Here is a 14,799-nt window from a genome sequence, read left to right on the forward strand (position 1 = left end):
GATGGCAGAGGTTATTTTCAGACCTGCCAGAAGAGAAAGACAATGAGAATGCTAACAATTCAAGCTAAGAGAGCTTGATTTGCACAAAATGATCAGTGTCTTACCCTTTGACATTTATGAACTCTATTTTGTGCTGCCTGGGGGGTTTGGTTTTTTCTGAGTATTTTAATTTACAATTAAACCAAGCTCAGAGTTGAAGAAATGTATGTTATATATTCACAAAATATACTTTGGCAGCAAATTTTAACATCATAAGAAAAGAACATAAGAATTAATTACAAGGGATTTTAAAAATCTGCATCATGAAGAGCTTTCCAAATGTGCAATACTCGAGTTTAATACAGGATTTATACGGAAGAATCAAACAGTTGTTTTCAATCATGACTTATGAAAAAATATCACTACCTAGACATTTACTGCCAAAAAAGAAAAAAGAAAAAAAAGAAGAAATGTCTCAGGCATTATTAACTCAGGTGACAAAACAGAGTACTGAATCACTATGAATCACCATGACACCACAATATCTTAATATCTCATTACCCAAGACTGTCAAAACTCCCCAATAGGTCAAGAACTAGTCATGGATATGATGTAAATCTCCCTGGTTATCATCTATCCCTTCTTTCAGGTATTTGAACGTGCCAAGTTGATGGTAATCAAAATGCTGGTAACTTCCAGCATACACAAAGGGAAAATGCCAGGCTTGGTAAGAGAAACAAATATCAACAAATATAGAGCTCCTATACCAAAGCTACAGGAAAATGTCTGTATAAGGTCTACCTCAGAGCCACCCCTTCATACTTAAGGAATATAAGCTGAATTTAGAAAACAGTAAATGAACACAGAGAGAAGGGCACTAGCAATCACTGAATCTCAAAACATTATCAGCAATACTGTCTCTGAAGAAAGTATCATCTCTGCTTTTGCATTTATGTTGTATGTCATAAATTTTGGGTGTACCTGTAATGCAAATGCTACCATTAATCTCCATTCAGCAAGCAGAGAAGAAAAACACAACTACAAAACAAGTGGCATGCAAAAAACAAAAAAAAAACCCTCCCTAGGATTAAGTTTCAGTAATCTTGTGGTTTGAACAACTGATGCTTTAGTTCTGCATCCCCAGAATTTTTTCAACCTTGTTATGCTGCATTCTCCCACCTAATGTTGTTACAGCAGAATAATGGCGGGGGGGCTGGGTTGGGGGGAACAAAACACAAAAAAACCCACCACCAAACAAATCTGAAAACTCAACACAATTGCTCCTCTTTACATTTGCTTTCAGCTATCTTGCTTTAAGGCACTGTAACAAAAATGTAATACTTATTTCAAAACAGTGAAGGTTTGAATGAATGCAATGTAACACTTTCAAGAGAAATACACAGCTACAGTTGGTACAGACATTAAAAGACTTTTCCCTGTCTGAACTAGTACAGTTATTGATTGTTTATAGGCAAAGCTCCCAACTTAAAAAAAATAGCTTAGAACTTTTCAGTTATTTTATTATGTGTGACCAAAACATACATCTATCTTAACTGGCAAATCTGGGCCTTAGAAATTATTTACTGCACTCCACTTTTTTCAAACTTTGTCTCAGTAAGAGACAAAGAAATCTAAAGCTGTGACAAAAGTAGATTAAGAAAAAACTCTCATAGGCGAGCTACAAGCAGGCAGTTTTGAATTAAATTAATTATGATCTGATTGTGTCTTTAAAATAAAATATATTTTTCAGGTTTTATTAAATCCAAGTCACATTAGCATATAAGAAGAGGACAACTACATAACAGTACATGAAGATGAACACAACTCAACCTTCAGAAATGGAAGTGGCTGAGCAATTTGCATAAATTATCTGAATTAAGTTTTCTCAGGAGCAAAACACTTGTTCAGTACAAGTTTAAGAAAGTAGCACATTGCATATTTGTACAGAAAAAAAGTTTACTCCCTTTAGAAATACTTGGAAACAAGATTTCATGGGATGCTGTAATTCCTCAAACAAGTATCCTGAGACTGATAACTGAACTGGGGAATTGGTGCATTTGAATTAGAAGATTTCCATCTAAACTAGAATCATGTTTTTTAATCTCATACCAGAATTCCAATTTTTTTGCAATAGATTCCTGATTTTTTTATTGAAGCCTAAACAAAACTGTACTTCACAGGAACTCACCTGAAATTTAGGGTGTCTTTTTACTTTGTTGTTTTTTCCTGGGTTCGTTTTGGTTTTTTTTTAATTAGAAATCACTACCTCAGCAAAGGTCTATACAACTTACTACTACTGCCAGCATACTTCTACTGACAACACTAACACTGAAAACAACAAACCTTCAGTCTTTTAAAAAAAAGTAGCAACAGTGATACTATTAAGGCAGAAACAACTATGTACTTTTGACTGGTGTTTTATACTGAGACTGGCCTCATATTTTTTTATAAAACCCAGGTAATAATCACATTTGCAATTAAATCTATTTACTATTAAATTTAGTAATTTACATTACAAAAATTATCCAACTATTAAGTGTCAGCTACAAGTTCTCAGGCTTGTGATAATGTAATCAAGTCACAGGACAGAGGCAGCAATGCTCTATGGTTCTGTATTCCCTGCTTTAAAGCAACTCCCATAAAAACTCACTGATCTAGTTTCAGTTTACACTGATTATATATTTTTTTCCTTACCAATAGACCCACTGATTAACACTAACAAAAAGGTACCCTGCAGAAGAGGACAGAAAATTCTACTGATAAGCACTTGGAGATACTGTATTCTAAGTTTACTTGTCCCATATGCAGTACCCCAAGCACACCATCAGGGTGTGTCTTCCACTTACCAATTTTAACAATACTTAAGAACAGTATGATAATTCATCCAAAATCTGTTTATTATAACCATGTTAGTCACTATTTCTAGTAATAATAGCTTTAGTAAACACTTAAGTTGTATTTTGCCTTGCACAGATGGTTTCAGACATAAAATACACAAATATTACAGCAAAAGGATAACGTGGAAAAGCTGTCAAGAGACATGGGAATTTAAAGTTTTACTCCACAGCCCAAGAGTAACAGAAATGAATCAAGATTTCAGTAAAAAAATATAGGAAGCTTGTGAAAAAGGTTTAAGTCGTGAAGGAGAGATTCAGAACAAAACAGCAGCACTCCTTCACACTTTGGACTGTCTGTGCAAATGCAGTGTTAATAAAAATACCTGTATTTACGAAATAGAGGTCAGAAAACAGCAGGTAAAGCTCAGCTCCTACTGCGATAGTCACAGGCCTGTTATCATCTTGTTAAGAACTGGGTTTCTGCTACTCATGGAAAAATGTCAGGTGTAAAGTTCATGCAGGTATGCTACTCTGCAGCTTAGGCTAGTATTGCCAGCTTGTCAATTAAATCATCAACAGTATTGACAAGAAGTTTGATATCCTCCTTCTCACTCATCCGATGCTGGCCACCTTTGCGCAGGATAACATCCACGTCTTTGCTCAGAACACGCTCAGCAACCTGCATGGAGATCTGCCAGGGGACATCCTCATCCTTCATGCCATGGATCAGTCGTATGGGACATGTCACAGGAATAGGACTGTTTAGCACACAGTGATTTTCTGCCTCCTTGATAAAGTCATATGGCAAGGAGTAATACCCTTCCTCATTATACTTGGTTGGGAATTTCCATTGCCCTTTTTCTTCTATTTCTTTTTGTGCCTATTAAAAAAAAAAAAAAAAAAGGTGTAGACAAGACAGATGTTACAATCTCTTCAGAGTCCCTCAGTCTATTTCTATTCTAAATGCAACAAAAGTTCCTCAGGCATAAAATTTTACTTTGTCCATTTTTATTAGCAGAGAAGGTATATTCCTGTTCACCACCCAGCACATGGGAAAACAACTGTGCTACTGTGTCACAAAAGCTACTCCACACATCTCTCCTGAAAATTAATCTATTCAGGATTTGAAAAAAACAAACAAAATATCTCATCTAGAATTTATCAGAAAGAAAACAATGTACAGCCACAATAAACAGTAGGACTTTATGGCTTCAATCCATTGACTGAGGCTCAAACAAGGTGAATCCTAGGAAAAAAGGAATTTTCTAATCATCAACTTCTTCAGTCTTTGCCACAGTAGGTGTCTCTAAATACCATCGTTCCAGAACCTTACCTTAGTCTTAAGTAGCAATACTGACACTACACAGTACCTTGCAAAAAAAATCTCCTGAATTTTAAAGTATGAGTTACTTGTTGCCATTACGATGTTGTCACATAGTAACAGCTGATTTTCTCTAGAAGACTGGACACTATCAAGGAAGCAAATGGGAGACTTCCCACCACCGAAATCTCAGAGTCTTCCCAAATACTGGTCTGAAGAATTCCCCTTCTACACACACGATCTTTGTCAGATTGATGTCATCCAATGTCTTCCCAAACACTTTAGTAGCTGCTTTTTCATCCTTGAAAGCACAAGGATCCAATTTGAATGCAAATATAAGATATTGAACACTGAAATCTAATGGACTGCTGAACTCCAAAGACCTGACTTCATGTTCTTTATGTCAGAGCAATAATAAACATTCTAGGTAGTGTTTACATTAGCTTGATACTAGGAGCACAGCATTTCACAGACTTTTAGGTTAATGCAAATTTTTAGCTTACTTTACCAAAACCACAGAAAAATTACCAGAAGACTTGCAGGAAAATTACAGTTTTAAATGACTGACAGATTTTTCTTTTACACAGCACAAAAGCCAACCATCATCATTTACCTCAATGGGAAGCTTCTTAAAAGTTGTTACAAGATGGTCTGCTGCTGCAGCTACTCCAACTAGAGCAGCTACTTTATCTGGGCGTGCTATTGCAGCATGAATCATCAGCCATCCACCCAAGCTGGAGCCCACTAGAATCTTGAGAGAGAAAATAAGATATTATTTTACAGGAAACAGCTCATTTTTTTTCCTTTCACTTAGCATCAGTTTTCATTTTAACTACTTAATCCTTGGGCATAATCCTGCTGTCCTTACCCAGGCAGAACTGCTGTCACTTCCAGTAGAAATTTTGCCTGAGTAAGCACCACAGAATCTGGTATTTTATTATTCTTTTTGTTTGACATGGCCCGTTATTGCTGTCTGAGACTGAAACACTGTAAACAAAACAAGAGTTGAAATAATTCAGTATTCTATGTATGCATTATGTTTCCTTCTTAAAATAAATGCACATGGTAAGGGCTCAGTGCAGTGAAAGCAGGTCAACAAAAGCCATTCATAATATAAAAAAGTGTTTTAAACACAATGTTATTGTTTTCCAAATTTCCAGAAATTTTACATTTCTTACAGTAATTTCTAAAGTAACTGAATAAGTCAAATGCTGCTTCTGCTGACTTTTAAACTATATTATCATACAGAGTATATTAACTTGTAACATTCCTGTAAATCCTTTAATTAAGGTAGAATCTCCACCATGAGATTTTCTCAGACTCTAGAGGATGACACTCTTGGCTCTGGTCAAGAGGCTCTATTAAAGAACCTCCAGAAAGCCCTGCAAAATCATCTATCCATGATGTGGTGAGCTACCCGCTTGCAGAAGAGGTGCTATGAATATGACATTTCAAATTAATCAGTTGGAAAGCAAGCATGTATAAGCTGTTAAATAGAAGCTACTGTTGATAAGAGCTACTAGAGTGTGTTTTTTCTTAATGTTCTACCTTGACGACAAAATACTATATTTAGATTTAAAATATCTATATTTAAAAATAAAATATAACCTGTGGTCCATCTGTAAGTTCATCCAGTATAGACAAAACGTCTTTTCTCCACTTCCCAATTGTACACTCCTCCAAGTTACCATCAGAACTTCCACATCCTGTAAAATCAAATCTGAAAAAGTAACCATCAAAATGAAACTCATGGCACTGCCTTCAGCAAAACAGCAGCTAACTAAACAGTAGTAGTAAACTAAATAAGTAGGAGACAAGATATCACATTGAAGATTTTCTTACTTGGTTCTGCATATCACTAGCACCAAAAATGACAAGGAAAGATGTTTAAACACAATGGATACAACTGAGCGTTCTCTTACTATGTGATGTAACAATACCTTAAGTTATCAGATTATGCCCCAAAGAATTTTCCAACATGCTTCCATTTTCTAGATATTTTTTAAATGCACAAGATATCTTTCAAACATTATTCCCAAATAGAAAGATTTATAAAACTCAGCATTCAATCTACTCTATCAAAGGAGAATATCACTAAGCATGTGCATGTGCCCCTAAACCCACAGAAGGCACTGGACAGCCTCATAGACTTTAGTAGTTAAGAAGTACTTATAGTAATGATTTACAGAAATTAGAACTCCAGGTTCTAAATCTAAATTTTTTAATGTTTTCTTTCCTTACTTTTTCATTATTCTGCTGACAGCCTTGATGTAACACAAAGTATTGTAGCTAGATTACAGAAATTTATGGGAGCCTTCTGAATTAATTTTAGAATACATTCTCCTGATTTACCTCAGTTTCTCTACAGACAGAAAGCCTACATTTGAAATGGAAGACACTTTTTAGCTTGTGTATGATACCACATGCATTCCAAACCAAAGTTCACATGTTCTTGTTAAAATCCCTTCCCTCATCCCATGATACTTTGTCATTTTCAAGAACTACACTCTGAAAGTACCTGACAAAGGCATGACCCAGGGAGCTGCAGAAATCTTCAAGGGCAGTTGCTTTCTGACCATTCATATTTGAATTAAAGCCTGGAAGGAAAATAACCCCTGGATTCCTGCCTTTTAGTCGATGGTAAGCAAGTTTTGGTCGATCCGGCCGAGTAAGAAAGCTTATTGATGATTTCATCCTGCAAACTAAAAAGAAGAGTTATTTTGTACAACCATCATGTTGGCAGAAATACTAGTATTTTGTAACTGTAGGATTCAGGGAATTTGGGAGTATTATATGAAAGATACTTTGTAACAAGAGAAATTTAAAAAACTATCTTATATTGATCAGCCTGGTAAGGAAAGCTGATTATAATTCCTTCTCAAATCATTAAATGACAACCAACCATGTAAGGAGCCCACTCAGCAATTAGTGAAGTGACTGGCTAAAGCCAAAAGATAAGATTTCCCATGCTTCATGTGTCCTCATGTTTTAAACCAGCTTGAATATAGTTACTCATTTCACATGATATAACACATCAATAAAACCTTTTTGCTTTTTCTTTTTGCTTTTTAAGACAGAATTTCAAAAAATATTACTTTGGGACTGAAGTACTGTGTGCAATAGTAAGTTTACAATACACGAGGTGACAAATTTTTGATTAAAAAGTCAAACTGAAGGTCAAAAGTTCATCTGTATCAAATTCCCAGATCTAGAAGATCTATGAAGAAGATGTACAATAAAGAGTTAAAATGTGGAAACTGAAATAGAATCTTGAGATTAAACTTTTCAAGATGAAGAAAACAAAACAACTTTAGCATTGTTTAAAACTGAAATAACTAATATCTAGCTTTTTTCATATTATCACCAACAGCTACTTTTGCTTAAATTACAAATACTGCCAGGAACACTGGAAAAAAGGCTCATTTAACACAGCAATCTTAACATCTTTTTCTCAGGTATGAAGCACAGAAGGTAAATACAAAATAAAGTTATTTTCTGTAAAAAAACAGATCAATAGATAAAATACATCCCATTAAAAAAAGGAGTTGACCACTGCAGAACTACGATTTTCTTATGTATCTCCAAAAACAGGCACAGATATCCCGTTATACAGGCTGCTGTATCCTTGCTGGAGATGTTACACTATTGCAGTACTCAAATTGTTCTCTGCTTATCCAAAATGAAATAGCTGTTTGCAAAGTTAAGTATTTTAAAAAGACTAAAAATGGAAGATTGTTTAGGGCAAATTCTGTCAAAGTGATCTTCAATATATTACACGAGAGAGAAATTTTCTTAACAACATAAATTTAGAATTATTTTGGTTTTGCTTTAGTTTAAGATAACAAGCCAGATACATTTGTAAAGCAAGCACAAGGTTGGACTCTGTTACTCACGTTAATAACTTTAGAAGAAAACAGTTTGCCTCAAACAAGATAAAAGATTAACAAAGGAAATGCTAACTAATGAATAACTATGCTGCTACAGTATTCAATCTAAGTTCAGCAGTCAATTGTACCTCTGCTGTGTGTGAGGATAAGTGATTTGTTGAGAGGTGTTATCAAGACTTAATCCACTCTATTACCCACTCAGTAATCTGTTAAACTGAAAGCTTCGTTGAGACTTCTAAGACTTTGACATTCTTAATTCTTAGCTTAGTAGAAGATTGGCTCTTCAATAATGTAAATCAAGAGTGGAGCACAAAAACTATACAGCTCCAACTACATCAGGGCTTCCAGGATAAATACTGCAAAAACAAGCTGTCCCAGTATCACACTACTTAGAGGTTCCACAGCTTTGAGTTCTGTTTTCTCACTATAAGAGAGATTACACGCAAGGGTTTGGGGGCTTTTGTTTCTTTTTAAGCCTGTGTGTGCCTAAGTAAATGTGGGTACGTAGAAGATGCAGAGTGCAGCTAGCATTCAGCTCAAGGAAATTATTCCATTTGAACTATAGATTAAAACCACTAAGTCTCTCCTGAAAAGATGGGATGGCTCTCTAATCTACTTATTATTAAGGGGAGTAAATGCCACAGTAAAGGTATTCAGATCCACGCCATGGCTTTTGGTTTGTGTGTGCCTTTCTCAGTAAACCAGTCACTTCTCCACCTGCCAGTAACAGGAGATCAGGAGATGCACCAAGAAGTGGTAAGCCTGATAGAAAAATTAGTCTCTTTTTTTTTTTTTTTTTTTTTTTTTTCCTTTAAGTGCTGGTAACCATCCCTAAAATCATTGGTTTTCCATTCTGCAGCACCCTGGAGATGCCCTCAAACCATACTGCCACTTGGCAGGCTTTAGACTGCAGCTACAAGGCACAACTGCTATCTAAGCTATTTCACAAACCAGCATTCTGCACTCAGCAAGCCACTTTGTGGATCACATCTGTAAACTCATCATCAGCAATCCTAACCTGAATTATGCAGAACCCTAAAGGAGCTACCCCAGCCAATCCAAGAGCAAGGCTAAGAGGGGAGTCACTCTCTCAGACTTCCCTTCAAACTGTCAGAACCATCAATAACTAAATAGCTACCCAGAAATTTCTCATCCTGTTTTCACTGGAGGACCTTGTTATGAGCAGGGAAGCCGTTCTGAGAGGTGCAAGGTATAAAAGCTATATTAGGAGCTGCCTACAGGAAGACCACAGGCCCCTTGCCTGATGCTATGGAACTCTCTTCCAAATCACGCTGCAATTTTGTGTTACAAGAAACCAAAACTCTGATTGAGATCGATGCTGCATGACAAACCCAAAGAAATCCTCCAAAACAACCTTGGGAATGCTCCAGCACTGTGACTTCCCTAGTGCTAAGAGCAGCAACAGATTAACACAGTTCTAGGAGATAACTCTCCATTTCCCACAATAGTCTGTGCTGCAGGAGTAAGAAGGCCACACTGTAACTAACCACACAGAACAAACAAAGAGTATCGACAAAAACTCACTGCATTCATGTATTTGTGCAGATACAGAACGTGCACCCTTAGTTGTAAAGGAGTTTTACTCACTTCTACATGGAGTAACCCCTCAAGAGGTTCATCACCTCATCACCCAGTGCAGTTGCCTGTCAAAACTCAAGACAATGAACAACATGTCAGACAAGCACTGACCCTGGAACAAGAAGAAGGGGCACTGTATGTTTGGGCAGAGGATCGCCTCGCTCAAACGCCGATGCCAGTAAAGCTGTTCAGGTGCCCGATGAAGGCAAGCGAAGCGGCCCCGTTCCTTGCATTCCCACTTCCCCAGAAGGAAGAAGGTGGAAAGAAGGAAGAAAGCAAGCAGCAGCAGGGCCCCAAGGCGATCTGAACGCCTGAGGTGTGAGAGCAGCTGCCTCCAGCCAGGCGGGGCTCTGCCCTCCCTGTGCGCACACACCGAGTCGCCTCCCTCGGGACATAGCAGAGGGGGAAAGGCCCCTAAGGAACCCTCTCCCCCAGCCCCGTTTCACAGCCCCATCCCCGCCGCAGGGTGAGCGCCCAGCCCGGCGCCCACCCAACACGGGGCACTGAAAGGAAACCCAAGAGGGGGTGAGGGGTGCCACCTCTGCTGCCCGCCCCGCTCTCTGCCGGGAGCAGACACTCTTCTTCCCCGGGGCCATTACACACGGTATATACACCCGACACGGACACGAATCCTCTCGCCTCTCCGCCTGCCTGGCTGGCATCGCCTTCTCCCCCTAGACTCCCAAAGCCGGCAGCGAGAGAGCGGTGCCAAGAATGCCAGCAGAGGCACCCCGGGGCCCTTCCCTTACCCGGGAGCCCCAGGGCCGCCCTCAGCGGCGACAGCAATAACACGAGAGCCGAGGAGGAGAAGAAGCAGCAGCGGCGGCGACCGCCGCCCCGCACGAAACCCCGCAGAGCTCCCGCTGCAGCCATGGCCACAGCTCCAGCCCCGCACGTACCTCAGGGATGGCGGCGGGGGGGGTAAGGGAGGGAGTCGATGGGTGGAAGGTGTGGCATCCCATGGCGCAGGCGCGGGAGGAAGAGGAGGAGAGGAGGGAGGAGAGGAGGGGAGGAGGAGAAGAGGAGGAGAGGAGGAGAGAAGGAGAGAAGGAGAGAAGGAGAGGAGGAAAGGAGGAGAGGAAGGGAGGAGGGAAGGAGGAGAGGAGGAAAGGAGGAAAGGAGGAAAGGAGGAGAGGAGGAAAGGAGAGGAGGGGAGGAGGAGAGGAGGGGAGGAGGGGAGGAGAGGAGGGAAGGAGGAGAGGAGGGAAGGAGGAGAGGAGGAAAGGAGGAGAGAAGGAAAGGAGGAGAGGAGAAAAGGAGGAGAGGAGGAAAGGAGGAGAGGAAGGGAGGAGGAGAGGAAGGGGGGAGGAGAGGAAGGGAGGAGGAGAGGAGGGAGGAGGGAGGGAGGAGGAGAGGAGGGAGGAGGAGGAGAGGGGTGTGCATGCGGTGCTGCGTGATGTAGAGGTGGGGGGGGTTGGGGGTCTTCTCGGTGGTTGTGGGTTGCACTACGGAGCTGGGTGCGGTGGGTGTCGTTTGCGGTGTGCTTATTTGTGAAGTAGAAAAAGGAGTTATGACAATAAAAAGCACTTAATGAGCGTTTCTCTTGGGTGCGTGTGTGTTCTGGAGATGGGACCCCTCCTTTGAAGGTGCTGCACCAAGCATGGATGGTGAAACGCAGCCCAGAAACTTCCGTAGTGCGTGTGGCCTGTGTATACATGTGTGTGTGCTGTTATGAAATATGAATTTATTTATATGTACGTATGTGTAATGTAAGACGTTTAATAGAGAGCATTTGCCAGCCCAGCGTTAACCAGTGACACGCAAGGCCAAGTGTTGGGTCCTGCCCTTGGGTCATGACAACCCCCAGGCAATGCTGCAGGCTTGGGGGAAGAGTGGCATGGAAAGCTGTCCAGAGGAAAAGGGCCTGGGGGTGTTGATGGGACAGGAGGATAAATATAAGACAGCAGTGTGCCCAGCAGCATCCTGGGTTGTGTCAGGAACAGCGTGGCCAGCGGGATAAGGAAAGTGATCCTGTGCTTGGCACTGGTGAGGCCGTGCCTTGAGTGCCGGGCTCGGTTCTGGGCCCCTCACTACAAGAAGAGCATTGAGCTGCTGGAGGATGTCCAGAGAAGGGCAACCAAGGGTCTGGAGAGCAAGTCTCACTGAAGAACAGCTGGAGTGGATAGTCTGAAGAAGAGGAGATGGAGGGAACCCTAATTGCTCTCTACAGATACCCAAAAGGAGGCTGCAGTGAGGTGGGGTTGGTCTTTTCTCCTTAGTGACTGGAAATAGGACAAGAGGAAATGGCCTGTAGTTGTGCCAGGAAAGGTTTGGATTGGATATTTGTAAAAATTTCTAAAGAGCCGTCAAGTATTGGAACAGGTTGCTTGGGAAATGGTGGAGTTCATGGTGCTGATAGCAAACTCAAAAAAACCCCCCAAAAAACCAAAACCAAACCAACATAAAGCCCCATGGACTTCTACAATGAGCCAATGCTTCTTGCAATTCAAGTCATGACTACAGTCAAATGTTAGGAAAACTGGGCAACCCTTAACGTTCAGCAATTTTTGTTTTGCAGTTTAAAGAAAAAAAAAGAAAAAAAGGTCTACATCCAAGACTGGTGATACATTTTTCAAACAGGATCATAAAAAATGGAAAATGTATTATACTTTGTTCACAAATTAAACAGACTGTGTTGCTAATATCACTTTCATCTGAAAGATTATTTTTTATAGCTCTTTATGGGGAAACATATGGAATGGTTAGATAAAACATTACTAGGAAATACAAAATTGGTTGCACAACTGGATACACCTATTTAAAAGACATGCACAAATGTCTCAGGATTAAGCAGGGGAATACTTAAAACAAGTGTATTTTTAAAAACATTTATTGAAATGCCTTCATTGCATCATGCGGGATACAAAAATCATTACTGGAAAACCTTTATAACCATACTTAGGAGTAAAATCAAGATACATCAGGGAAAAGTAATAATTCTGTAAACCAGAGCAATTCATTTCTGATAGTGTTTTAAATCATTAGCTTACAAGTTGTGATCTCCACAGATGATAACAAATTAGCTTGTGAGAACAGTCCCTTCTTGCATGGTTCAAGTTGAAACTGATGTTCAGTATGCTAGAGCAACTGTATTACTGTTTATAGCACAAAAAAATTCAACCTGTTCATTACAGATAAAGGGTTCAAAGTATAACAAAAATATTCTGCCATCATAATTCTATATTCTGCTTTCGTTTTTTTATTTGTTCCATCAAAAGCCATTAGCTTTTCATAAAGGAAACAAAAAAGGCTAATATGCTTTCTTCTACTACACAAACCACATAGCACATAAGTTTTGACTACTGAAATAGAACCTCTTTAAAGTCATGTTATAAGAGACTTTCTTGAAGTTCAGCTCAATTAAGTATTGTATGTTTTTGCAACAGTGCTCAAAGACTTGGAAGTGATTTTAAAATGAGAGACCACTGCACCCTTGGTATTTTTGGTTTTTTAGGAATAAATTTACGTTTTCAGGGGGTTTTATTCTTACAGTTCTAAGTGCAAATTCTTAGAACTTGCCTCTCTTTTTGTTCTAATTGACAGAATTATTCTGTATTTTAAAAAATCTCCAGGGCTGAAGACTTGACTCCAAAGAATTCAGACAGGTAGAGCTTTTGATGCTGGCTTCAGTCTTCAAGAGGTTTCTGTAGAGTGTTTATTTGGCACAGAGTCAGATTAGAAGCATGCTGGGACCATACTACATGAAAAAAAAAATTGGTGTAGGATCTAGAATTCTGCTCCACAGGGGAGACTAAAAAAGCCTTCTCCTTATGAGGAAATCAATACAGGTGTCTCCATTTCATATCCTTGTGGAAAAATGCATCTTTATAAAGCTACCTTTTTTTTTTTTTTTGAGCTCCATAGATGCAGACTTTATACACACAGTTGATGTCACTAAGCATTTGAATACACAGAATATTGTAACAATTTAATTACATTAAAAGTCTTGAAGAGTTTTGGCACTGTCCCCTTAAAGTAAGTTAGGTACAAGTAACAATATGAAAACATGATAAGGGAATACTATAACTCTTTGGCTGTTGTAATAATTACCTACTAAGGCAAGATCTGTGTGTACCTTAGGGTTGCTTTTTGTTTATATTTTTATAAAATATTTGACTAAAAGGTTTTAAAAGTCCCCTAATCATCTCTAAGTGTCAAATGCTGCATATTAAAATATATGCTTACTACACCCTTTTGTTCCACTACTAGAATTTTTTGCATACTGATTTGAACACATACATTTGTAAACAGCTTGGTTTGACTTTTTGAAGGCATTCTCTGCGTCAGAGAACTTGTAGAAAATTATAGTATAAAGATGCTGTAATTCCAATTGCCCAATTATCCATTTTGGAGCACTGTGATTCTCTCAACAGCGTTACCTCTTTCTTTCCTCCAAAGATCAACTCAAACCAGTAACAACCCCCCCTTTTCAATGCATTTGTAAAACCGTCTCATCTGAGGTTTTGGGTGCACATCATTCAGAGGACGTTTCAGAGTATCCACTGGCTTCTCAGACTTCCCTACATATGGCTAACTTCATATGGTACATTATTGCAGGATGCCCCAGTGCCCCCTTTTGTTATAACATGAAGTGGGTGTAGCCTTCTGCTCCTGTGACAATGACATCCATCCATATCCGCATGGCTTCTGGTGAAGGAGCAACCATATAGTATATCCGGTCATGTGTCTTAACACTGAAAGTGAGCATTGGGTTGGGACTCTAAAATAAAGCAGAAAGAAGGAGGGCAAAATAGTGAAATCGAAGCCATTTATTGGCACCAGAAGTAAAATTACTTACAGGAAGATTTACAGGAGGGTTAAGGAGAAAGACAAAATGCAAAATGCTGTAGCACTGCAGCCTACATTGCAGCGCTGGGAGCACAGATGTGTTTACAGTGTTTGCATCAGCATAAACACTTTTTACTACATATTTCCACTAGCCTATTACACAGTTTTACTGGGCTCCAAATTGGGTTTTTTTGTGCGCATACAACTAACTTCCCCACTCTATCCAGTGGTCATTACAAATCTATGTTCCAAGGATATATTTGGGTTATTCACAGCTCATTTAAATTGCCGATGAGAGGCAGGGGGTGCAGACATCAGTTAACTCCCTCCCTGTGATAGATGGATACAGACATCCTTTGATTTGCCAAAGCCACTGGTTTCAGTGCTC

General features: G+C 39.5%; 2 protein-coding genes across 8 annotated transcripts in view; both read right to left on the reverse strand.

Annotated features, from left to right (window-relative positions):
• Positions 1–1,573: 1,573 nt before the first annotated feature.
• On the reverse strand, positions 1,574–10,602 carry ABHD10 (abhydrolase domain containing 10). 3 transcript variants are annotated; one of them, XM_030469378.1, is made up of 6 exons: positions 10,523–10,564; positions 9,633–9,697; positions 6,656–6,839; positions 5,746–5,857; positions 4,751–4,888; positions 1,574–3,696 (listed from the first exon to the last, which is right to left on the reverse strand). In XM_030469378.1, exons 3-6 carry the CDS (start codon positions 6,829–6,831, stop codon positions 3,355–3,357), a joined length of 768 nt encoding a protein of 255 aa, XP_030325238.1. In that variant the 5' UTR covers positions 6,832–6,839; positions 9,633–9,697; positions 10,523–10,564; the 3' UTR covers positions 1,574–3,354. The 3 variants fall into 3 exon arrangements, with proteins under 3 accessions (XP_030325238.1, XP_008495054.2, XP_030325237.1); XM_008496832.2 differs by lacking the exons at positions 9,633–9,697; positions 10,523–10,564 and adding an exon at positions 10,373–10,516; XM_030469377.1 differs by lacking the exon at positions 9,633–9,697 and having other exon boundaries at positions 1,580–3,696; positions 10,523–10,602.
• A 1,835-nt stretch (positions 10,603–12,437) lies between these two features.
• Positions 12,438–14,799, reverse strand: part of PHLDB2 (pleckstrin homology like domain family B member 2) — an 84,160-nt gene continuing 81,798 nt past the window's right edge. For all 5 annotated transcript variants that reach the window (XM_030447591.1, XM_030447587.1, XM_030447582.1 and 2 more), the window contains one exon: positions 12,438–14,343. In XM_030447591.1, the coding sequence (XP_030303451.1) occupies positions 14,203–14,343 (141 nt within the window). In that variant the 3' untranslated portion in view covers positions 12,438–14,202. The remainder of the gene's footprint in view (positions 14,344–14,799) is intronic.

This window comes from Calypte anna, chromosome 1, assembly GCF_003957555.1.
Source record: "Calypte anna isolate BGI_N300 chromosome 1, bCalAnn1_v1.p, whole genome shotgun sequence".
Classification (NCBI taxonomy): domain Eukaryota; kingdom Metazoa; phylum Chordata; class Aves; order Apodiformes; family Trochilidae; genus Calypte; species Calypte anna.

Coding starts and splice junctions, on each gene's coding strand:
- ABHD10 (XM_008496832.2), bottom strand. CDS start 10,496: ATGGCTGCAGCGGGAGCTCTGCGGGGTTTCGTGCGGGGCGGCGGTCGC. Junction 6,840..10,372: donor GGCGGCCCTGGGGCTCCCGG/GTAAGGGAAGGG, acceptor TCTTCTTTTTAG/TTTGCAGGATGAAATCATCA. Junction 5,858..6,655: donor CTGGGTCATGCCTTTGTCAG/GTACTTTCAGAG, acceptor TTACTTTTTCAG/ATTTGATTTTACAGGATGTG.